We start from the raw sequence: 26979 nt of genomic DNA on the forward strand, positions 1-26979 counted from the left end.
CACAAAAAGACACAATAAAACAAATAGAATTACTTAAAGAAACTGCTGAAAAAGCAGGCTTGCAGATTTCATTTGAAAAGACAGAAATCATTACAAATATCAAATATCCACCAAAGAAAATAACTACGAAAAGCGGGAAAATACAGGTATCTAAACATTTTAAATATCTTGGTGAACTAATTCAGCCTGTGGCAAAAGGTCATCCAGCCTGCAGGGCTAGAATACAAAAACTAGAGACAGCAACTCACTACTGCAGACAAATGTATTCAAAAAAATGTATATCCAAAAACATTAAACTCAGACACTACTAGACTGTCATTAGACCGCAGATACTATATGCATCAGAAACACTGGCAAATTTTACATACGCAGAACAGATAGAAAATCGTGAAAGAAGAATTGTGAGGACAATTCTTGGACACAGGAAAATAACATATGATCAAGGCAAGCCTGTATACAAAAAAAATGGCTCTGAGCACTATGGGACTCAACTGCTGAGGTCATTAGTCCCCTAGAACTTAGAACTAGTTAAACCTAACTAACCTAAAGACAACACAAACATCCATGCCCGAGGCAGGATTCGAACCTGCGACCGTAGCGGCCTTGCGGTTCCAGACTGCAGCGCCTTTAACCGCACGGCCACTTCGGCCGGCTGCCTGTATACAGACTAAAAAGCAACAAAGAAGTGTATACGAAGTGCAGCAAAATTACAGACGAAATTAGAAAAAGAAGATGCTCCTTTTATGCTCACATCATGAGGATGAGCCCGAATAGGCTTACAAAACAAATATTTTCGTACATCGCAAATCTAAAAAATAAAAATTTATGGTTTATCAACACAGAAAAAGATCTAAAAGAAATGGACATAGATCAGGAAACAATATTTAACAGAAACCTTTTTAGAAAAAAACTGAATTCATTCACGGGTTTCGGTGTGAAAATTAAGAAGACTTGTGGAACTAAATGGTCTGAAGAGAGAAAAGCCGCCTTCAGCGCAAGAATGAAAGAAGTGTGGACTGAGAGAAAGAAGACTTCCCAGAAGCGCAAGAAATAAGTGTTTTCACGGTCTTTAACGGCCAAATTTGTATAATAATAAATAATAATAAAGGAGTGTGACATCTGCCACGGAAGCTTGTGTGTTTATATCGTTTGTGTGTAGCATAGAGAGGCCAGCTGTCTGGCCAATCGATTCGGTGAACTAGCGCAGACAGGAAAGGGACGTGAACGTCTCGAAAATAAGATCTCCATGCGGAATGTACAAGATATGTAGACATAAAATATATACGGTACTAAGTGTGCAGGCTAGGCCCGCAAGCTATTGATCACAACTTTTCTCTTTTAGCAGGGCACCTCCGTCCGCGGGTGCCGAGAGGACGCAAGGCGCAAGGCAAATGCATCGCTTGTTATTGCAGAGGGCCGTCACCGCCTAGGTTTCTCTAGCCGCTTTGTTTGGTTGTACCGCCGGGACGCGCCGAGTGGTAGGGGGGACAGTCGGCGGTGGCGCCTCTGGCGGCGCAGGGCTGCACCAAGGCCGCGCGTGCGCGCTGACCCCGCGAGAGTCGGCTTAGCCGCTTTGTTGTGTGCCGGCCGCGGCAGCGAACAGTCGTCGCCCTGCGCTCAGCTGCGAGATCGGTGGCTCGGTGTGGTGTCTTCTGCACATCTCCGAGAGCTCCGAAGCCGTACCCCGGCGCGCTGCACTCGCGGGTCTTCCTCCCCCCAGGTCGACGCGAGACAGCCGGCAGCCTGACGCAGTGCGGCTTACGCGCATCGCCGTCGCTATATATACGGACGCCGGGCGTCGCGACGCGCCCGCCACGGCCAGACGAGAGACTGCCGTCGCTCGATCTCTCTCTCTCTGCACTCCCCGCACCGCCAACGCACTCGATTTCCTCCGCACATCCGTTTCTGTACCGGTCCGCAAGGAGAATACAGTAGACAACGGATATATCGGCCGGTAGACCTTACACACAGGTGACGGCGTCTGTCTGTTTGTGAGTGCAATATTGTGTATCATCATCTGTAGAACCCGTCCAACTCCGCACCACGTTGATCACTGTTGTCGAGCATCATTTGTACCGAACCGAAGATCAGATCCTGTTCAACTGCGTGCGAATTAGCTACGAGTCTGCAAAGGATAGAATTGCTGTGGAGACACGTTCACCCGCAAGAGTAGAAGTAATTTAAACTTACTGCCCTCCAGTGGGTCCTATAGTTTCTACTGCTACCGTCCACTTCCGACTGGCTTTCGTTGTTTGGCAGTGGTTGCGCCCGTAATATACTCAGCTGAAATCTCCACCAGTGACTGTGAAACAACAAAAGAATAACACCCCAAATCCACATTAGTGAATCAAAATTTTGTGAAGTCCAGACATAGAGAAGGTGTCATCCCGTCGACATTTGAAAGGGTGTGAGGAGCAAGCAGTGGGCTCGGGAAGAGAAGACCAGGAGAACCACCGGCGGCGCAGACTGCGTCCGCCTCCGATGCATGCCTGGTGATCGCGAGCGTCGCTGGGGCCGCGGTCTGTGCGCCATGTGGGCGTGCGCGCTGCTGCTGCCTCTCGTGGTGCGCGCCGCGTTGGCGCGCGCCTCCGCTTCCACGCCGCCTCCTCCGCCCCCGCCGCCCCCGCCTCCTGTCACGGCGGGGATCGAGCCCTCGGTGGTCGAGTGGCCGCCGCCGTCGGGCGCCGCCTCCGGCCTGGGCCCGCGACAGCACGCCCACCCCACCGACTACAGCGGGGGCGGCGGCAGCGGCGGCGCCGTGAGCTGCGGGGGCGTGCCCGCCGTCCTCAACGTGTCAGCGCAGGTGAGGAGGCACCGCATCCGGAAACTCAATTTCATCCCATTGTTATTGCAGAATCAGGCTTTGCTTTCTTATCAGTCTCCCCCCCCCCCCCGCCCCCGCCCCCAAGTCTTTAAAGCAGTGGCCGTCAAATTACGGGCCGCAAGTGTACATTAGACCAGCGGTTCTCAGCTGTATTTTATAATAATATTTATCTATACAGCGTTGATCGTAAGAATAAACCTGATGTAAACATTACACTGTCTTCTTCCGCGTTTGCTGGCACGCCATGATTTAGTTTCACGTGGAGCGGAAGCCAAGCTATCTCGAGTATAGTAAAGTACGATAATAAGAGTACGTTTGATGCTGTGCTTTACGCGCACATCGATTCGGGACAACAGGTTCACCAGCGCATTTCACTTAGACTGCACCAGCCAGGCAAGTGGTCCGACTAATTTGCAGTGATGTGGACAGTTGCAGTTAAAACGTAAAATGAGACGAGCAATGAAACAGTATAGCTTCGAACGTAATTGAATTTTTTCAACAGAATGAAATAATATATGGCAAAACTCCGACAAGACGCTTCTTAGGTGACCAGACGGAAAACATAACATGCTCTCGATCTCTGCTAACATAGTACTGTAATTAAAAACAAGAGTGATGAAAAATTCTAGCTTAAGCACAGGGAAATTTGTTTTACGTAAGTTATGTGTGACATAAAAGCGTATTGCGGGGTTTTCACCGTATAGTTATATATTGAAACAAAGTGTTAGTCATTCGTCTGGTAATCGTCCAACTCCTGCAGTATCCGACTCCGAGGAATACATTTTAGGAGCTGTTACGTTGATGACGAGGCGATAAACAGAATCCCCGAAAACATAAAAAAACCACATTTTCTCCCCTTGTTTATGACGTGCTGTTCTGCATGTCACCAGCGACGTTTGACAAAGCTTCGCCCTTTAGTTCCAATACGCCCAGTAGTTTAAATGTCTTGTCATTTCTCGCGACAAATCTCCTAACTTGGATACAGATAAATTTTGTTGGGTTCAGATAGCAGCAGTATGATGGAAATTATAAAAAATGCAGTGTTTGTACGGTGTGCTCGATATCGTGAACATTGTTTTCCGTGTTTCTCGTGTGAGATCACTTCTGTGGCATAAAACAATTGACAAATTCAAATAAGAGTATTTGATTTTTTCATTTTCCTCCCAAAAATTTAACTGTGTAATGTTTTCTTAAGCAATCTTTAAGTCTTTTGTAAATTATCGATACTTAAGAAATATTTGCAATGATAACAGAAATTTTGCTTGTGTTATATAATTGGAAACAAGACGACGAGAATTTTATATAAAATCATTAAGTATGTGTTAATTAGCACATATTTGATGACATATTTGATGAATGTCATATCTAAACGATGTAGGTACGGTATTTAAACTGAAAGAAGAAAGAAAAGCGGCACACCAAGATTCGAACTGGCGCCACAGAACATACGTTTACCACCCTTGAACGCTACTGATTCCGCCTTGCATTATATGTACACAATTGTCTAATTTTTAGTAAATATTGCTTCTCGAAAAGCTCCATAATCCATTTTCTTTGTAATCATGTGGAAAACATTGAGAACATCTAGTTTCTCACCGTTTGTAAATGTGATCCTCGTGCTTGTTTAATTACTGCGATTGCACACAATTTTTGAAATAAAAACTACGTAGCTAAAGTATGATTAAGTAAAACTTTGATGGCTTTTAATAAATTAGAATATCTCAGTTTCGTTTATAGTGATATAGTAATAAGGTATGTAACGCATAAGTTGGACCGACTTCCAAGAGCGTAACTACATTCGGGTGTGTGTGCTACGACTTTTGACCAATCATCACGTTTGTGTTTGTTTACATCAAGTTTATTCTTATGATGATGAACGAAGTATAGCAACTAGCTCGTGATGCTTCTTCAGGGTTTATTTTTCTTGTTCAGTAACAAACAAAAATTCTTACAGATACAGTGATATTTTAAGATGTGCTTCATTTTAACTGAAGTTCGTCTATTCGCCCGCGAACTTCCGTCAGTGGCAGAGTGGTATCTAGCTCGGTCACTGTAGGTTTAATAGAAATGAGAGGGGATATATATTATTGTTTGTGTTCCAGTGCTGACAACTCACTATCTTACGCATATAGCACCCACCGATCTGCTGTTGTGGTATAGGTGCCAAACAAAAGTAACATGGTTTCGTGTAGGCGCGTTTATACAGACGGTCATCTTCAAATGTGGTTCATGCTTGTAGCAAGTAATGTGAAATCAAATTAAGGATGTTGTAATCCAATGCAATGGATAAAAAAATGACATTCAAAACATTTAGTGAACATTTGTGATCGTGTCTCATATTGCAATGGCTGTTATTTACTAATATAGCGCACAAATTTACAAATGTTACCAATTAACAGTAAGAAATGTAGGGGAGAATGAAGAAAACTGGCCAATACATATCTTTTGATATGAACAGCACAGCTGCTTGTCGAGAAGTGGTCTGACGAGTTGCAATATACATCGCCACTGTTGTCAGTGAGATTGGCAGAGAGAGCTTGTTCTTTATTTTTTTTAGTAAAAGCTTTTGTTTTGAGGCATCTGACTTAAAACAATATATAATTTTTACACCTCTCTTGTATAAAGAGTAATACTTTGTTCAGTATCAATGTTTTAAGGTCTTGTGGTCTAAAAGTGCAGGTCCTTGTTACTTATTTCAGTCTGATAGTTTTTTCTATGGATCACTAACGCCGACGTAGCGTCGCATCTTGAAGAGTGGTCAAAATGTTCACGTCAGTTGGAGTTAGTTACTTCCATATATCGCGCAGAATATTACTGATCAGACTGACTTTTACATCCTTCTATATATATGCTAAGCTATCAGCCGTCATTCTATGCATTTGTGACAATTTTGAGTTAATAAAGTTATATTATTTAACATCGTCTCTATTCTATTTGGACTAATACAGAAGTCTGATTCAAAACGGTGTGCTGCAGTCGCTTGGTGTTCTATGAGATAAGATTAGTAGGGTGTGAAGATGCCTAGAAAATGTGCCCGTGAATCAGAACAACAGACATGGGATCTGGTGGCGAGGGCACCGGCTTAGGTATCGAAACTTTTTCACTATGTAAGCCTTTGGAAAAATGCATGTAGTACCAATACATTATTTACTTTTCCACGTATGTTTGGTGTGATACCATAAAATATGTAGAATCAAAACGTGATAAGCCTCCATCAATACCAACCATGGTTTGGTGAAAACTGAATTTCTCTTTCTCTTTGAGGGGCCTCTACAACCGCCAACCCCCTCCCGCCACCTTACAATGCGGCCCGAGGTGTCTTCCCCACAATGTCAGAATTGGCTCTTAAGCAAAAACGTTTGACCACCTCTGCTTTAAGGTATCTCATTCCCATGTGCGAAACAACATATCTCCCGAGAGCTGCGTGTCGATACAACTTTACAGGTACATTCACTGGTATAAGTGGTAGAAGTGAATACTGTTTGCAAAATGTGTTGCGAACACGTAACGTCTGGTGTTGAAGTTTTGCTGCACGAATAAAGAAAGTGGAGTAGGCGATAAACTTTTTTCCTTTCAGTAATTTTTGAGAACATTTCACATAGAAAAACAGCGGTCTGGCTAAATTCAACTTAAAAATGGATTGAAAACAGTTTCGACTGCAATAAATCATTTATTTACAGTGGTTAATGGTTTCGGTCAGAATGTCACCACCTGCGGTGGAGTGAATGGAGCCTGTGTTTAAGATTTCACGACGCCTCCGCCTACCTTGGTTGTAGAAATAGTCCGTAGATGGCCAAATCCTGACCGAAACCCGTAACCACTGTAAGTAAATGATTTATACCGATCGAGACTGTTTCTAATCCTGTTATAAAGTTTTTTTCCTTTCATTACTTTGTGGGGTTGTAAGCGAGAAAAATTGTGTGTAAAATATGTTGGAAGTCGCTAAGTATCCTCATTCTCAAATACTGGATGTATATAGTCAAGGTAGTTAGCAGGTCGTGAGTTACAGTTTCTAGCTGAAATATTTAACGTATTGCGTTAAATATTTTACATAAAGTTATAGCTACTAATGAGTAGGTTATTACAGCATTCTAAATTTTTCAATTCTGTCAACTAATGGATGAGATAATGAAAACAAATATTTTATTGCCGCCGGAAACGGTTAGATACACGACCTGCAATTGGGACGATGCTACGGGTTAGCCGTTTATAATATAGAAAATAATGCATTCTTCACGTTTTACAACGTGAAAGCGGACTGTAGGGGTCGCTATGTGATGTCCATCTGCATCTCCGTGACTCCTCAGCAATTAACTCTTAAGGGTTTGGCAGACGGTTCATAAAACCACTTTCAGACAATTTCTCGACCGTTCCACTGCCAAACAGCACGTGGGAAAAATAACCTCTAAAATTTTCTCATATTTTATTACGATAGACATTTCTCCCTACGTACGTGGGGGTCAACAAAATGTCTTCGCAGTCGGAGAGGAAAATTAATTCTTGGAATCTCGGTACAACGAAAAACACCTTTGTTTTAATGATTCGCGCCCCAAAACACGATATCCGCAACACCTACTCCTCTATTACACGGCAATAACGACGATCTGCCTTTCTTTGAATTTTTTCGATGTCTTCCGTCAGACATGGTTGGTAAAGTCCCCGTACTGAGCGAAGTACTCCAGAAGAGAATGGAAAAGCCTAGTATTGGAAGACTCTTTAGATTTCTTGCATCTTGTAAGTGTTCTACCGATGAAATTTAATCTTTGGTTCGCCTTCCCCATAACGTACTCTATTTAATGGTTCCAATCTAAGTTGTTCGCAACTGTAATTTCTAAGTGTTTAGTTGAATCGACAACCTTTAAATATGTTTGATATATCATATGTCGTTTGTTTTCAATAATGGTGTGGAATGCCTCACACTTTTTGTTTTTGTAGAGTCAAAATGGTTCAAATGGCTTTGAGCACTATGGGATTACGGTCGTGCGGCTCCAGACTGTAGCGCCTACAACCGCTCGGCCACTCTGGCCGGTTTTTTTTTTTAGAGTCAATTGCCACTTTTCGCACTAATCAAATATCTTGCCTAATCATTTTCCAATACGTTTCCGTCGTTTAGCGACTTTATTAGACGGTAAACAACAGCATCATCTAAGAGGGTTGTTCAGATTGTCTCATAAATCGTTTGCATTGATTAAGAACAGCAGAGGGGCTTGGGGAGCCCAGGAAATTATCTCCGTTTTACTCAGACTTTCCGTCAGTTATTACGAACGACAGGAAATCGCGAATACAGTCGCACAACTTATTGAGACGACATTGAATAGGCACGCAATTTTATTAGAAGCGGCTTGTGAGGAACGGTGTCAAAAGCCTTCTCGAAATTTGGAGATATGAAACCAGCTCGAGATCTCCAGTCGATAGCACTAATTACTTCGTGGGAATAGTGTGTCAGTTGTATTTTACAAGAACTATATTTTCTCATACCGTGCTGGGAATGCGTCAATAGACTGTTTTCTTCGAAGTATTTCATGATTTTCGAGAACAGTACAGCTTCCAAAATCCTAAGCAACAGATAAGTGGACTAATGGCTACAACCAGATTCCACATCTATACCTATGCCCTTCAGGGCACCTTATGGTGTGTGGTGGAGGGTACTTTGTCACTTCCCTCTTTCCCCGTCCCATTTGCGAATGGTGCGTGGGAGCCCTCTGTGTGAGGTCTAATGTCTAATTTTACACACTAATACTAACAATAAAGTAAAAATAACAACTATCCACTACTAATAGAGCTATGCCTTAAGAATAAATAGCGCTATTATCGATTTCGAACACGCTGGTTCATCACCAGACGGCTTATTCTGTACGTGTAATATTGGCTCACTGCTGTCGTAGCGAAATTCAGTGAGATGGTGGTGCCCTACAGAAAAAAAAACTTTAATTGGACCTAACAATAAATTAAAACATCGTAAACAACTTTTTAAATTAGTGGCTGAAATAGTTTTGTGCATCTTTCGCGAAGTAATAAGCAAGATACAATACTTTTCTGAACTTTGGAGGTACAAATAGTGCACAGCACCATACATAGGATGTTCATACAGCGAGATGGCGATTTACAGAGACAGAACTATGCCAAAGAAAGTGTCATTCAGAGAAGCTACAAAATTCTGTATTGGCTCTGTTATTCATTTGGTGTATCTATGTCTGGTAATTTTGAAAGGATCTTTTAGAGCTTCCTAACTTCTCGAAAGTCCCAAGAGGCCTAGTAGACAAAATACAGGGTGTTTCACAATTCCCATTTCGGGCTCTAGCGGTTGTAGTGGAGACTCAGTAGATAAAGCTTTGATAAGGAACCTATGTTCTGAAATGTACCACTTGAATGCAAAATAAGTCTCAAGATGGATCACTGTCAAATCTCCCGCTTCACGATACGCACACAAAGGAGACAATGAGCCCTAACCTGTCTGCCCCATTTGGCGATGTTGCTGTTCTTTTCAAAACGCGTATCTACTACTCAGACTTTCATAAAAAAAACTGTGGTGCTCATCCGTGGAGCAACTCAGTCAACCCACCTAGTTGCGAATGTGGTAGTTTTTCGCCACCGTGGTTACTGTCAGACGAAAATGGTATGTGCTAAACTAAGGCCACCCGGAAAACGTTCTCGGCACATGCGTTGTGCAACTTTACCATTAGCAAGGAAAACTCCCCTCCCCACTCCACCGAGCGAGGTGGCGCAGTGGTTAGACACTGGACTCGCATTCTGGAGGACGACGGTTCAGTCCCGCGTCCGGCCATCCTGATTTAGGTTTTCCGTGATTTCCCTAAATCGCTCCAGGCAAATGCCGGGATGGTTCCTTTGAAAGGCCGCGGCCGACTTCCTTCCCCATCCTTCCCTAATCCGATGAGACCGACGACCACGCTGTCTGGTCTCCTTCCCCAAACCAACCAACCAATCCCCTCCCCTCGGATTTAGAGGTAAGATGCCCAGCGAATAGCCTGTGAAAGACTGGAAACAGATCAAGCATGAAAACAGGAAAAAGGTATAGTGAACTGTGAAAAAAGATGCAAAATAGAAACATTGGGCGGTCCAAGATAAAATTGTGCAGCATTGACGGAAGTACTATAGTTACGATTTCGTGGTTACGTGGTCGCTTTGTTGGACTGCTCAGGGGAAGATACGTGTTCAAACCTCCTTCATGCCCCATATTGTTTTTCTCCTCGAAATTATGATCCGTCCTTCCGGTCATTGACGTGTCTGTTCGCTGTATTCAAATTAGAGTCTGTGTAGTGGTGTAACGTCCGTTCCCAACAGCGAGTTGTATGAAAGGGACCTCCAGATGCACCTACCTCCCATGTTCTGCACAAGTACCACGTGTTATCTCTTGCGTTCCGTTTTGGAAGCTTTGGCTTTTGAATTCCTTTGTTGTATCAAAGTTCACAACCGTGTATTTGTTGTCATTTCTGTGAATGGTCTGTGCAGCATATTGCCTGCTCACACTATTCATCCATATACTTGCGACGGTAATATACACATTCTTACCACATGACTCGTATTCTACAACCAATATATAGTATGACAGTTGCAAGACTACAGGAGGAGGACACCCACATGAATGACCGGAGGGAAAGTTCATAATTTTGTGAAAATAAAATGGAGGCACGAAGGAGATTTGAACAAGGATCGTCCCGCTTTGCAGTCCAACACCTTGACCACAGTACTATAAAGCCTTAGTTTCTGCAATTCGCTCAATGTTGCACATCTTCAGCTTGGATCATTGTCTGTTTCTGTTTTTGCTCCTTTCTTCACACTTCAGTACGCCTTTTTCCTCTTTTCATGCTTGATGTGTGTTTAGTTTTTGACGGGTTATCCACTGGGCCACTTTACCATTAAATCTGAGGCGGGGGCTGCGACAGGGAGTTCCCCTTGAGAGTACCCTACTGTGATTTGAAACTTACCCGATCTTTAAACTTATTTTACATCCACACGGTACATTTACAGACACGAGTTCCTTATCCAAATTTTATCTACCAAGTCTCCGCTACAACCTCTATAAGCCAGTTAGAGATTTTGCGAATCAAATCCAAATTATGTACTATTCAGTTCATTCAAATCAGTTTATGAACTATGAATCTCGATCGATTACGGTCATTAAAAACTGATAAACGTTCACGATATCTACTGAACACAAGTCGAAACGTTGAGATTTTAAGATGGCATTTTAGCCCTAACGACTCTGGTGACTTCTATTGTAACCTATATTCCGCAGAAGTGGATATTTATAATTTGAAAACGGCCGTAGTCTCTCGAAAACGGACGAGAACAAATTGAGCTTCTTGCGCCGGTGTTGTTTCGTGCCGATTTATCTATTGACAGGTGCAGTCAACGCTGGTGTTACCAAGGACAAAGTGGAGAATGATCAATATTTTCCTACGAGGAGTTTGGAACCGCGCGACCGCTACGGTCGCAGGTTCGAATCCTGCCTCGGGCATGGATGTGTGTGATGTCCTTAGGTTAGTTAGGTTTAAGTAGTTGTAAGTTCTAGGGGACTGATGACCTCAGATGTTAAGTCACATAGTGCTCAGAGCCAGAGCCTACGAGGAGGCGTCGACAAAAGCGAATATAGGAATTGACATATCACAAAGAAGTGTAACAGCACCGTTACTATTCAGTACGTACATTGTGCACAGTGTAGCACGAGCACGTCCAAATGCTTCAGAAATATCTAAGTTATCAAAAGAGTTTCGGCACGTAATTGTTAACAGGAAGAACAATTATTTTTCTCCATGGCTAAGACTCGTAACGTACTGTAGCATGTATAACTATTTAACGGTATAATGTACTATTCTTCAGTCACATAACGTTACCACTTCCGAAAAAGCTGTTTGGATATCTTTCACCGCTCATAATACGTTACAGGTGTCCACTTTACTTTTTCGCGACCCAATAGATAAAGTCGGAGAATCTCGAATTTTTCGCTTACGAAACAAGTGGAGGACGCACCTTTAGAAAATTCTTGCGAAAGTTAAATGCTTGTTTACATCATCATAACCAACTACATTGTAATGCGTAAAAAGAATCGGTATAATGAGTCACAACTATCAGATATGTTGGAGATGTGAGTGTTGAGGCCGCACAATTAGCACACCCGGTCGGGCATGCTCCACTCGCTCTCATGGTTGATGCTTCGTCCACTGTCATTGGTGCCTTACTTCAGCAACAAATTGATCAGTTATGGCAGCCCATTGCATTCTATGGTCATAAGTTGTCACCATCTCAGCAACGTTGGGCAACATATGACCGTGAACTGTGGGCCGCTTATGCGGCAGTAAAAAAATTCAGACACGCATTAGAAGGGCGACAGTTCACGATTAACACATCATAAACCGCTTACCTATGCCTTTAAGGTAATGCCAGAGAAAACATCGCCCAGGCAGCTGCGACACTTAGATTGTATCAGCCAGTTCACGACCAGCATTGTGTATGTGGAAGGGAAGCTAAATGTTCCAGCTGATGCACTTTCTCGCATAGAAGCAGTGTCCACAGTGGCAGATGACATCGCACAGGTGGAAGCAGTGACAAAGGCCATTGATTACGACGCCCTCGCGCATGCGCAACAATGTGATAGTGAGTTGCGTGATCTATTGCAACGAGAGAAAGGATTGAAGCTACAGCTCGTGACATTTCCTGAAGCAAGCATTGAGTTGTACTGTGACGTAGCAAGAGGAAAGATACGTCCATTTGTGCCACAGCAATTCAGAACACAGGCAATTGCATCAATGCACAATCTGTCACACCCAGGAGTAAGAGCCACACTCAGATTGGTCAAACAAAAATTTGTGTGGCCATGTATGCACAGTGACTGTAAAACATTTGTGAAGCATTATTGGCGTGCCAGAGGAGTAAAATCACACGGCACGTCAGGGCACCATTAGGCACATTTCTTCCACCAAATCAGCGTTTTGACCATGTGCATGTTGACATCATCGGCCCACTCTCGACATCGGATGGTTACAGTTTTTGCCTCACGGTGATTGACAGATGTACTAGGTGGCCTGAGACATTTCCAATGAAGGACATCATTGCAGAAACTATAGCTCAAACATTTTTTCGTGGTTGGATTGCCCGGTTTAGAGTTCCACTGAGAATTACAATTGATCAAGGACGACAATTTGAAGCCTACGTTTTCAAAGCATTGGCTACGTTATTAGGTACGAAACGCATACGCACCACGGCATACCACCCCGCATCAAATGGCATGGTTGAGCGTCTTCATCGACAGTTAAAGGAAGCACTGAGATGTCATGCAACACCGAATTGGACAGACACACTACCTATCATACTTTTGGGTCTACGAACGTCATTCAAAAGTGATCTGAAAGCAACAATAGCAGAACTGGTGTATGGACAAACGTTACGCCTACCTGGAGAATTTCTGCACAGCATGGCAGATGATACAATCACAGCCCCAGAATTCGCCACAAGATTAAGAGGGCATATACGCCAATTGAGACCAACAATGCCTAGAAACCAGCTTGGAAGACACTCGTTCGTGTTTGCGGAGCTAGACAAGTGCACGCATCTATTCTTACGCAATGATACTGTGTGTAAACCACTGCAGTCACCATATGACGGACCATATCTGGTAGTCAGTAGGGATACCAATACTTTCCGCATAATGATTAACTGTACACCCACCACAGTTGCAGTGGACCGTATCAAGCCTGCATTTCTGGACGCAACAGACACCACAGCTACCACTGAACACAAACCAGAGAAGACAGGAGAAGCTACAAGATGTGTTCCTGTACCCCATGAACACCACAACGCTCAGCGAACACCAGTCACTGCAACACCAAGACCGACGTCTAGGACTACTACACCACTCCCTGACACAACCACTGACACACGTGACACACCGCCAGGTTTCAAGAAAGAAGTAGTTAAAAGAGCTGGACGGCGTGTGAAATTTAATCTGCGGTATCGTTAGCATTAAAGGGGGGAGTCATGTAGTGACCCATTTCTGACAAACGATCCCTACAAGTGTACAGTGCTTCATAAACATTCCGTGAAGTGTTAATTTACGTGCAGTGATATAGTTATTCTTTGACTTAGCTTTTGTTAGTTATTCCGTGCTGTTCATGTCTACACAATTCATTCATGTGTGTAGTGTTAAGTTATTGCTAAATATATGAGGGAATAAAGGAATTGTTTTCTCCAACACCCACAGAGATATATGGACCATGAAGATAAAAGTAAGTTCTGGCTAATACGGAGGTATATCGACAGTTGTACCAGTTTATCTTCAATAAATATATTAGAGATCACCAGTGTACATTCGACAAGTATATTAAAAATAAAGTAAAATAATACTGTCCCACCAAGTGCTCTCACCGTGCGGTGGCTTACGAAGAACAAATGAAGACGTCTATAGATGTTTAACGAGAGGCATTGTCGTGATAAAACCATGGAAACGTCTATAGCAGCCTATAAAGGGAAACTAACATGTCTAGAGCACTTTGACATGTGTAAACACAATGATTTCCACCTCCCCCCCGCACCCCCGCCTCTATCAATCTCCACCCCCGCCTCTATCAATCTCCTCTTCTCATTGTCCACCTCCTCTCCCTTCCTCCTCTCTCTGTTCGTCACCTCATCACCTATTATCTCCTCTCGTTTTCTCCTTCCCTTTGTCTCCCTCCCTCCCTCCCTCCCTCCCTCCCTCTTCTCCCCTCTCCCCATGTCGTCCCGCCTTTTCTCTCTCTGTCCATCTCCTTTCTCCTCTCTATGCCCATTTCCTCCTAATCCTCTGTCCATCTCCTATTACTCCCTCTCTCTGACTTTGAACCTTGTTTATTGTTATTGGAAATTCAGGTAGTGAATGTTTACTGAGTACCCTGTAAAATTTTCAGTAAAAATGGTCAAGAACTTTTCGAAATTTTTGCTAACATTATTTCACTATTACATGTTATATATATCCGTCCAAACGTTTTGTAGAGTAACGTGTACAAAATTTACGATAAAACAGTCAAGTACTTTTGAAACTTTTGGTAACACTATTTTCCCTTTCAATATTACATTTTTATTTATATATTACATATGTTAAAATAGGTATATAAAACATGCACGTATGTGAGTGGAACGTTATGTCAAGATGTCAAGTCAGTCGGCTGATTCCTTTTCGAATTTTGCGAGCACAAATATACGTTGGCCACATTCGTTCGGTCCCCCATATTTAATAAAATGCGTGGTTATATTTTATGTTTGCTGTGGTGTCGTAATAGAAACGAAAACTAATTTTACTATGAAAGTCACATTATCACCTTCGTAGTGTATTATCTGCGTTATCAAAAGTGTCTTGCACGCATACATGCAACCGTCCCATGTTTAACGAGAGTTGATTGCCGCTTGGTGATGACCCTGCGAAACTGAAAACGGTTTATCATCAGAAATAAATGCGATTAGAATATTCGCAATTAGTTTGTTTCGTTTTAAAAATGGAACAGTTCTTCCGAAGACGTTGCCCTTCTATTAAGCTCGAGAAGACTAGTATATTGCTTAGCCCCGGCTACAAGTGTTCTGCACCGTTCGCAGCGATAGAATGAGAAATGTTTGGTTCTCATGAAGCAGGTTCCGCGGTCTAGAAAAAACTGAAAGCATCCAGATGCCAATGGTTACAGCTGTCCAGTCCACCGTGCCTTAAAAAAACGTACAAATGACGGAGTATCAATACCTAACAACCACTGTGAAAAGTAATTACCGGGATGAATACAAAAATGTAGTTATGAAGAATCAAGTAAGCATCGCCATTGTCCCAGAAACGGCTAAGGAGTAAGCTATCTGCAGAATGTAAGACTCGCTCTGTACTGCGGTCAATGCATCAGGGACTGGCGAACCAGACGCGCTGGGTTCAAGGACACCATGCTCGATGCGTGACTTGCGCGCCCAATAGAGTCCATTCCAAGGCGTCACAAATGTGGCGCTATGTTTTTTGCAATCCGATAACCATTGTGTCAAATTTATAGCATTTTTGTGCGACAGGAAACAGTCACTACTTTTAAAATTATCCGATTTCGTGTGTCAGGTTAAGTGAACCTACCGATACCAAACGCCGGCTTTGACCCGTGACGTAACGATGACGTGCCGTGTGATGTCATATGCACGCAATTTTGTCCTTACGTTATTGTGTGGGATGTATTCTGTGGCGACAGACTGATCTGTAGCCTAGCCTTAGGTCTGGATTGTGTTGAAATGTGACTGAGTCATGGAGTTTGTTTTACACACGTTGTTTTGCGATGAGTAGTTCATGCCCACAGTTTCGATGTCATGGATCAAAGCTGACGAGCGGTATCGGTGGGTACGGTACTCTTAATTATTTGATGTTATGGGTCAAAGCAGGTAGGTACTATCGGTAGGTTCAATATGTACTGAATCCGATGTTTGATCTATATTTTCGGGATCGCGAGACCGTTATATGAATAGTTGTATACATGTTCCGCAGTGACTATCACTGTCAAGGCTAGTAGCCGCACGGCGTCCCCAAAAGATCTCGGCGGTGTCGAGCCGCAATTTTACTGTTTACCTTTGCTACGACATTTGGTGTACCAGGTGCAGCGGAGGACTAACAATCGTACTACCTATCTGTGCCGGCCGGAGTGGCCGTGCGGTTCTAGGCGCTACAGTCTGGAGCAGAGCGACCGCTACGGTCGCAGGTTCGAATCCTACCTCGGGCATGGATGTGTGTGATGTCCTTAGGTTAGTTAGGTTTAAGTAGTTCTAAGTTCTAGGCGACTGATGACCTTAGAAGTTAAGTCGCATAGTTCAAATGGCTCTGAGCACTATGGGACTTAACTTCTGAGGTCATCAGTCCCCTACAACTTAGAACTACTTAAACCTAACTAACCTAAGGACATCACACACATCCATGCCCGAGGCAGGATTCGAACCTGCGACCGTAGCGGTGACGCGGTTCCAAACTGAAGCGCTTAGAACCGCACGGTCACACCGGCCGGCTAAGTCGCATAGTGCTCAGAGCCATTTGAACCTATCTGTCACTCCATATTAAGTTTTTATGTCTTTCTGTGAAAAGATTTTGACGTCTACATTTGTTTCAACAGCGTTTCTTAAAGGATTTTAAGTGTGCAGGCTTTCGCGGCCGCAATCAGTTTCCGTAAAATTCCTCTGAGGTTTCACCACTTCATAGTGTAAGAGGATGTACCAGCGTTTCGGCCTCTGTTGCAAGTGATCTTCGTCCGTCTACATCTTACAACGTGATGTGGTATGCAATCCAGGCGATTTTACAAAGTTTAGTGTCGTCTTCGGCTGGAACCAGGGTAGTATTGTGCTGCTTGGAGTCATGTGATCTTAGCTTTACGAGATTCCATTAAGTCATTGTGTACACAATTTCCCGCTATCTCTTTCCCTAGAAATGTTATAGCTCCAGAACTGTCCCTCACTTATATTAACAGCAGTGCTCTGTCCATGACATTTTCCCTTGTGCAATAGTGAACAGAACATTTCTGTGCAAGCACGAAGGCGGCGAAGGGCATGGGAGATTATCCGCTCTTTCCACTACCCCCTCCTCCCCAGAAAAATTATTTCTGTAGTGACGTTTAAAATAAGTGACTGAAGCAGTAAGTCAATGCTTTTTCTAGTTTTATCTATTCATTCGTAGCCCTTGAAAGACAGTCCATTGTGGACGAACTATTTTTTTTTACCTAACTGACAGTAAAGTAATACATACAAATCTCATACAGCCTATGCTCTCCCGATTAAGTACATCGTAGGTAGACGGGGTTTCTGTTATACAGTGGTATAATTACTATGTTTAGTATGTTGTTGGGTTAATAAACAAAGCTTTGAATTAGTTCTGAGTTCTATTTTATGTTTTCCCTCTCCGTTCATCGAACCTAATATGAATTACTCTCCCCCGACTAAAATCCCGGTAAGCTCATGTTGCTGCACACGCCAATCTCCAAATAAATGATCATATTTGAGACAAAAATTTCCGCTCAAGACCTTTTTGTACTGTTCTGTTAGATATACTATGTAAGTGAAATCTACGAACTTCATCGTAACTGTGCTTATTCTCCACAATAACGCACATCAAATGTCTACGGTTTCGGATTGAATTTTCTACTCCTTTGAGGAGGAAGGAGAGGCACACAGCAATCAGTCGTAATTCCATTAGTTTTTATTGTGCTTGCAAATATAGATTTCGGCTATGAATAGCAATCTTCAGTGCATTCGAATAACAATTCAACAAAGGCGGGGCAGTACGCGTTACTGTCTCATCGCCTATCCTTTGAGGAGTGTCGCTTTGGTATAACTCGCTGTATACAGCAAGTTACAATTGCGCGCCGAACTGGAACTCAAATTGAGAGAGAGAGAGAGATTGACCCGTTAAGACAATGGACTCAAATTCAGGCGGAAGACGGTTCAAATCGCCGCCTAGCCATCCAGATTTAGTTTTTTCGTAATTTCCCTATCTTGCTCCAGAAAAAGGCCGGAATGGTTCCTTTGAAAAGTGTACAACCGATTTCCTTCCCCATCTTTTCGTAATCCAGGCTAATGATCACGCTGTCGATGGAGCGTTCAACTCTAAACTGTCTACCTTGATTCCTTCAAACTGTGATCATGCTTCAACAGCCACGTCACCATCTGGAACTTAACCCCCAAACATCTTTCGTCGTGGAATATGAAATCGGCACTTATTAGTCGCATTACCATCGCTAGGGTTCTGTACCTTTTTCTGAGATTACGCCCCTTGTCAGCTTCAGAGTGTTGCCTGTGGAGATCGGTGATACAGTAATGTGCACAGTTTCCTCGTGAGGCGCATTCATTGCGGCAGCATGCGTCAGTGATTCCCCTCGAAGCTGCCGGCCTTAGCACGTATGCTGCGACACACAACCTCAACACTGGTGCACAGACCGCCTGGAAGCGAGCGTGTAGTAGACTTTCCTTACGTTTCTCCTGGGCTCTACGAGTAGTTGCCATCAGAGACCATGAAACTTGGTGAAGATGCTAATCTTTCTCTATATCTTCACGGTAAATGATAACAGCCAAACAGTTGCAGGATAAAGATTTATTAAAATTATTGACCACGTTTTCAGTATATGTAAATATACTTTCATCAGAAGTAAAATACACTAAAATCACATCCTGCAGTGGAGATACATAAAACAATTATGCCAAAGGCGTCGTCAGTAGTTAAAACATCATCTCCATGATGACGACGCCTTTGGCATAATTGTTTTATGTATCTCCACTGCAGGATGTGATTTTAGTGTATTTTACTTCTGATGAAGGTATATTTAGATATACCGAAACGTGATCAAGAATTTTAACAAATCTTTATCCTGCAACTGTTTGGCTGTTATCATTTACTGTGAAGAATTTCAACAGTTGCTGTTTCAGCCATGTCTAAAATCTTAAAACCTTCTCTATATGTTCACCCTTCAATGCGACACATTTTACCCAACGGTGGACGATTTGGCGGGGACTTTGGTTGTAGGAGTCTACGTCTTGGCTGTCAAGGAAACGATTTTGTGATTCTGGATATGCGTGCCATGCAATGGTTTTCATCCGAGGAAAGGTGAAGTAGTCGGTGGGTGCCATTTGAGGTAAATATGGAAGGTGCAGGTAAAATTTGATTACCAAAACAAACAGCACATGTGACTGTGTCTTGTGCAGTATGAACAGCATCGTTGTCGTGAAGCTGAAACAATCACATAGGATAGCTTTCTGCAAAGCTTCGCCTAGATAACCTCCCGTAACGTCGTCAGGATATTTCGCTAGTATGCTCCTGTGATTGTTTGCCATTTACGAGTATAATACAGCACTTCGTCTTCAGGTCACAAGTGACGCATCGGGACCATCCGACCGCCGTGTCATCCTCAGTTGAGGATGCGGATAGAAGGGGCATGTGGTCAGCACACCGCTCTCCCGGACGTTATGATGGTTTTCTGTGACCGGAGCCGCTACTGTTCGGTCGATTTGCTCCTCAATCGGCATCACGAGGCTGAGTGCACCCCGAAAAATGGCAACAGCCACGATCGACAGCGCTTTACTTCGGTGATCTCACGGGAACCGGTGTATCCACTGTGGCAAGATCGTTGCCCACGAGTATAATATAAGGGGCTGTCGAATGAACACGAGACAGATGGAAAAAGTAAATAAACTACTTATTTCAAAAATAACCGCCATAAATTCATTTATTCCACTGAGAGACTGGATGGTCAATGCCTTCATGGAAAAATGTTTACGGTTGCATTCGAAACTGATTATACCCAGGCGTGCGCCCGTTCGTCTGAAGCAAATCGGCGACCATCAATGTCTTTCTTCAGGGCTCCAAAGAAATGAAATCGTATGGGGTGAGACAGGGACTGGTATGGAGGATGTGTAAGGGCAGCATACTCGAAAGACAAGGCACGCTAGCTCCGGGAAAGTCATCACGGTCTTTTTTGTTGACTGCAAGAGCCGCTGCTCATTGACTCTTTGAAACAGAGCGGTACGTGGACACTTTGCGAAAAGTGAACGGCGCTATCAATCGCAAACGCTCAGGCATGTTCATGGATTACATGGATTACATCCGAACAAGAAGATTGATGGCTTCAACCTACCAAGAAGAGTGTGGACAGCTCTAAACCGGGTCAGAACGAGTGTTGGGAGATGTAAACACCTGATGAACAAGTGGGGCCTGGCAGACAGCGCTCTATGAGAGTGCGGTGAAATACAGACAATGGACCATCTACTCGTGTGCAAAGTGTATGGCTATGGTGGTGAACTCATGGACATACATAGACTCAGTGACTCAGCCATAGAGTGGCTCAAACACATATCTAATATAGTGTAGAATTATAGTGTTTTCTTTTTTAGTATATAGTGATAAGAATATTGTAAATTATGCCTCTGTGATGCCGAACGAGTAAATAATAAATGGATTACATCATTCTGGTGCAGGTTAACGCCCAGTCACCTGTTGCCGACGTTGCTACGATTACGCTGCAGAAGTTTCACTCACACATCCTTCATATAGGCCCGATCTCTCCCCATGCGAATTCCATATTTTTTGGAACCCTGAAGAAAGATATTCATGGCAGTCGATTTACTTCCGACGTAGACGAGCACTCCTGGATACAATCAGGTTTCCGAAGGCAACCACAAACATTTTTCTATGAAGGCACTGACTAACGCGTCTCATAGTTGGGTTAAATGTTTTATCAGCTTACTTAATTTTTTTCCATATGTTACCTTTGTTTTCATGTGATCGTCTCTCGTGTGTTAGCACCACACTATGGCAGTCACAAAGAACACTCAGCATCACCTCGCCTGATGATCGCTTAGTCTTCGCCTTCTTCGGCGATGGTGAACCCACATATTGCCACTGATTGCTTTGCCCCTTTGTTTAGGTGTCATGGAAACACAGCCATCATTCGTCTATGGTGATTACGTGGTTAAAGAAGTCCTCTGGAATGTTATCACACAGCTGCGTTTCTGCTGCTGCATCTGTGCTACAGGATTTTTGAATGGGTGTGAGCAAGCGCGGAACCCAGCGGGCAGTGACCTTTGTGGTGTTAAAAGTGTGGTCCAACATGATGAAAACTGATGTCACCTAACCACTGTGTCATATGATGAAAGTGATGATAATGAGGATGTTGAAGTGCTGGTATAGTTCATAATACGGTGTGGTGCATTTAGTATCTGCTCTTTACGTTTTGATTCTCGTTTTATATTTATTACAAACTTCACAACTGTCAAAAAGATAATATTGTCACTAGCCTACATATTGACATTAATTATAATAATATTAATTAAAATTTCGGAACTTGAAGTGGGTTCATAATTTTTATAGGACATAAAGACATAATTAAAAAAGCAAGTGAAACATATGAAACGAGTGGTTTGCCTATAAATTTGATTTTTCACGAACATTTATTTTTCTCAAAACTTTGTGTCTCTGCTTTGGGTCCTTATGGTCCTCAGTCCCCCACTTAAGGGGGAGTCAAAAGAAAATGGAACAAATTGAAAGAAGTCAGTAAACTGTTTATTATTTCAGGAGTAATCGCCGTAACTGTTGATATATATATATATCCCAGTGTGAAACAAGACGGTCAATGACTTCATGGAAAAATGTTTGCTGTTGCCTACGGAACCGTGCACCTCTTCGTCTGTAGCAAAAATACGGCTACGAATGGCTCCAAAAATAGGAGCATCGCCTGGGGAGAGATCGGGATTGTATGGAGGACGGGCCCGCCCGCGTGTTGCCAGAGTTGTTTAGAGTATCCCGCGGAAGTTTCTCTGGGAAGCCTCTACTCGTCCTTCATATAGTCTCCATCTCTCCCTATGCGATTTTCATTTTTTTGCAGTCCCGAGGGAAGGCATCATTCGTGACCGCCGATCTGCCGTGAACAATGAGGTGCACGGCTGGGTACAATCATGGTAGGGAACCGTAAACTTTCTCCCCTGAAGCTATTGACAGCCTCATTCCAGAGTGGCATAAATGTGCTGACAGTTATGGCGTTTATTTTTGAAATAATAAACAGTTTACTTGCTTATTGCCGGTCGGAGTGGCCGAGCGGTTCTAGGCGCTTCAGTCTGTACATACGAACACTCACGAAAAGCCTCGGGCATGGATGTGTGTGATGTCCTTAGGTCGGTTAGGTTTACGTAGTTCTAAGTTCTAGGGGACTGATGACCTCAGAAGTTAAGTCCCATAGTGCTCAGAGCCATTTGAACCATTTGAACTTGCTTATTTTCCATCTGCCTCGTTTTCATTTCACTGCCCCTTATACATCAGATGAGTCGCCGAAGATCCCAACTGATATTTCGTCATTTAAATAATTTATTATGTTTCACTAAATGTGTGATGCCTATCTTGGTAATGCAGCTCTTTTGAAATCAAAATTTTGTTTGTCTAAGAATCTCATTATTGCATAGGTAGCAAACACTGCTAGAGTTCGTGGCCTTCACAAAAATTTTCTAAAATGACGTAAGTAGGAACACTGACGCTCGTATTTGGAATCTGAGAGCCACATTTATATTCCACTATAAGCCACAGGCTCACGCAGCTGCAAAAGAAAATCATCAATTGAACTAAAAATATGAACTTTGCCCCGACTTTGCTCTAATGCTGTTGATATGTCAAACACACAGTCAGACTTCGAAATCCTTGTCCCCAGATAAAGCGCCATCGTCAGTCGCCTTCCTAAAAGTCAAGCGTATGCACTTAAGCTATTCATTCCTACCACTTACAATGGGTTTCGGGACAGCAGTGATTTCTATTATTCGGATTAGTGTTCCCAGAATGAGATTTTCACTCTGCAGCGGAGTGTGCGCTGATATGAAACTTCATGGCAGATTAAAACTGTGTGCCCGACCGAGACTCGAACTCGGGACCTTTGCCTTTCGCGGGCAAGTGCTCTACCAACTGAGCTACCGAAGCACGACTCACGCCCGGTACTCACAGCTTTACTTCTGCCAGTACCTCGCCTCCTACCTTCCAAACTTTACAGAAGCTCTCCTGCGAACCTTACAGAACTAGCACTCCTGAAAGAAAGGATATTGCGGAGACATGGCTTAGCCACAGCCTGGGGGATGTTTCCAGAATGAGATTTCCACTCTGCAGCGGAGTGTGCGCTTATATGAAACTTCCTGGCAGATTAAAACTGTGTGCCCGACCGAGACTCGAACTCGGGACCTTTGCCTTTCGCGGGCAAGGAGTGCTAGTTCTGCAAGGTTCGCAGGAGAGCTTCTGTAAAGTTTGGAAGGTAGGAGGCGAGGTACTGGCAGAAGTAAAGCTGTGAGTACCGGGCGTGAGTCGTGCTTCGGTAGCTCAGTTGGTAGAGCACTTGCCCGCGAAAGGCAAAGGTCCCGAGTTCGAGTCTCGGTCGGGCACACAGTTTTAATCTGCCAGGAAGTTTCGGATTAGTGTTGTTGTGACTAGAATCGGAATTTGATTTTTTGTGTGGAAAGTAGTTACTTAGCTGTTCAGCAATTACGCCGAGTCAAAATTGGGGCGTCTGTGGACTAGAAATAAAAGAAGACAAGACAAATTGCTAAAGAAATTTGATATGACACATACAAGTAACTAGCGAGGCTAATGAATTGTATACATAATCAGTTTCCATGTCTCGTGTGTTTGAAATGAACGGAAACGGTGTGATTGCTACATACGTCTCCAAGACGAATACCATCAGCCTTCGACACTGTGATTTGTTTTCACTTGAAACATGGCTTTTATTTATTTGAAGGATAAAAGTACGCTTCCAGATGCAGATTATGAAGAAGTGTGTCAGACATGAGCTGGCTGTTGGTTTTCGAAACGCAGTATCTGTTCCGAAATGTAAACTGTTTTTGAATCCCTTTATCCATTATTAATGAGTGCGATATCGGGGGAAACGCGCGATCTGACAGATGACGTCTTCACGAGTGTCTTGGCTGAGATCCGACTGATAACTTATGGCCTGTCAAGTGTCCCGTTTCTGAAAACTGTTGCTCTACTTTTTTTTTTGCCTGAAAATCGGTAGAGTAAGCTTACTGTGTGTATTACTTCCGTTTTAGTGTTGCTTAAGTGATCAGACTGCCCTGTGTCACCAAATAAAAAAAAAACGCATTCATACATACACACTCTAACATATTTTAAATTATATCGAAATAATCAGCAGCCAGTTGCATAAAAGAAATTTAATTTCTTAACCGGTTTCAGTTGCTTAGTCCCCTTCTTCAGAAAGGTATAACTATCGTAATATTTGCGAATGTCAGTGCAAAGAAACCATCTGAAGAAAAGCACTAAGCAACTGAAACGGGTTAAAGCAATTAAATTTCCTTTGTGCGACTGGCTGCTGTTTATTTTGATATATATACAGCTGCAGTTGCTGAAGGCGGATTTTTAATTTTTATCTGGGATTTCCTGCAAATTTCATTCAGCTATCAGGTGAATGCTGGAACTGAAAATGCCGCCTAAATATAACGATTTGGCAACCATTTTGTGTCATTCGAGCGTAGCTAGGATTCATTCGAAAATAACCAAATTTTGCAACAGCCCAACCAACCATGTAGATAGGTAATTAAAAACGCAAAAATAAATTAAAAAAACTTTTTCACGTACCACATCGTTTTACCATGGTCTCTTGCGATCGTAACAAGAGCACCGTGAAATCTACAGGTGGCAGCCGTTTAGAATACTTGGGGGAGAGGGGTGGGGAGGAGGGGACGGGGGAGGGGGAACGTTTAAATAAACGGTTCTGAAGTTTTGTTTCTGGCGCTACCATTACACAAAAACTTTCAGCTAACTTTAATAACTACGTCCTCTTAATCGTATACACTTTTAGTGACATTATCCACCTTTACGTAGACCCCAAGATACATATTCTTCAGCTGTTTTCTCTCCTCGACTGTTTTCTAGGGCAGGACTAGGCGGCCCCTAGTGCGGCAAAATTTTAGGGATCGCAAAGGGCGGAAAAGGTTAATTTCGAATCAAACAGCGAAAAAATTGAACAAACGAGGAAAAAAAATGAAGGGGAAAAATGAATACACTGAATTGTTTCCAAAAGCAACGGAACAGTTACTCAATATATCTTTAAGTACTTTCACGAAAGCAAACACATTGCCTTTGCCTACCTCAAAACTAATGCAGCCCCTTCTTATACGAAACGGAAACAAAAATTACATTGATTCACCGATGTCGAGCGCTGAAGCGAGGCACGTGCGCTGGCTTGCAATCGTATTGCGACTTGCCTCCATACCCATCTTCAATACCTCTTTCTGTTTTTATCTCCGCAGATCATTTGTCGAGCGTCAGTTGTGTTCAGAGGTTCTGTTGATGTTTCTAGTTCTACTGTTATTTCCTGTGGATAAGCTAAGTTTTCTACTTCTCTTTCAACACATCTAAAAGGAGTAAAACGTAAGTGCAGTTCGTCATAGCTATTCGTAGAAATGAGTTGGTGTCTGTCTGTAAGTCTGTCTCTGAGTGTCTGAGACTCGCATCACGAGAAAAGAACTACTTTGTATTTTCTCAAACAAATTAGCTACCGTTTTCTTAAAAATTGACGTAAAGGTAAGTAATAACCAGGATGAGTGTGTCATGACTCGTTTATCGACGTGACATTTTCATAGAAATTGTATACCTCGTGCTTACATTCTGTTGTCTCAGTATAATTTAGACATTAGTGCATACTGAAATCTCTCTGTTGCATACTGCATTTTGCTGACGGTCGCATTTACACAAGTAACGTGCTCAAGGATATTTCCTGCTTCAAAGCGTATTGAGACTAGGCTTCGTGTGCTTTTAAGACAAGAATTCTTAGAAGCATTCGAAATCTTGAACATTGAAACAGATTATTAACAACATTGCTGTTGTGCTTCATGACGAAGTTGTAGATGAGTTTGCCGCGTCGTTCAAAGATTTGACGACGTTTCTGATTCATTAGTCAAGTTTCAGTAAAACTCACCAGGAGCGATAACGTCGTAGAAACGCAGTGTTTATTTGAGAAGAATGTAGTAATTCCAGTTCCAAAAAAAGTAGTTGTTGACGGGTCTGAAAATTACGGAACCATCGTTTAATAAGTCATAGCTGCAAAATATTAACACGAATTCTTTACAGAAGAATGGAGAAATTGGTAGAAGCAGACCTCGGGGAAGATCAGTTTGGATTTCGTAGAAATATAGGAACACTAAAATACTGGCCCCACGACTTACGTTAGGAGATAGGCCAAGGAAAGGCAACCTACATTTATAGCATTTGTAGACTGAGTTTTTTGACAGTGTTGACTGGAATACTCTTTCAAATTCTACAGGCGGCAGGAGTAGGGAGCGAAAGGTTATTTACAATTTGAGCAGAAACCAGACGGCAGTTACAGAGAGTTGAGGAGCATGAAAGGGAGGCAGTGGTTTAAACGGGAGTGAGACAGCGTTGTGGCCTGTCCCGGATGTTACTCAGTCAGTACATTGAACAAGAAGTAACGGGAACCAAAGAAACATTTCGAGTTGGAATTAAAGTTCAGGGAGAAGAAATAAAAACGGTGAGGTTTGCGGATGACGTAATTCTGTCAGAGACAGCAAAGGACTTAGAAGAGCAGTTGAACGGAATGGACAGCGTGTTGGAACGAGGATATATGATGAACATCAACCAAAGCAAAACGAGGATAATGGAATGTAGTCAAATTAAA

At 42.9% G+C, this 26979-nt stretch overlaps 1 protein-coding gene across 2 annotated transcripts in view; it reads left to right on the forward strand.

The window, feature by feature from the left end:
- Positions 1-1590: 1590 nt before the first annotated feature.
- Positions 1591-26979, forward strand: part of LOC126198462 (protein goliath) — a 692272-nt gene continuing 666883 nt past the window's right edge. For both annotated transcript variants that reach the window (XM_049934806.1, XM_049934807.1), the window contains exon 1: positions 1591-2803. In XM_049934806.1, the coding sequence (XP_049790763.1) occupies positions 2486-2803 (318 nt within the window). In that variant the 5' untranslated portion in view covers positions 1591-2485. The remainder of the gene's footprint in view (positions 2804-26979) is intronic.

The sequence above is a fragment of the Schistocerca nitens genome, chromosome 8 (genome assembly GCF_023898315.1).
Source record: "Schistocerca nitens isolate TAMUIC-IGC-003100 chromosome 8, iqSchNite1.1, whole genome shotgun sequence".
NCBI lineage: Eukaryota > Metazoa > Arthropoda > Insecta > Orthoptera > Acrididae > Schistocerca > Schistocerca nitens.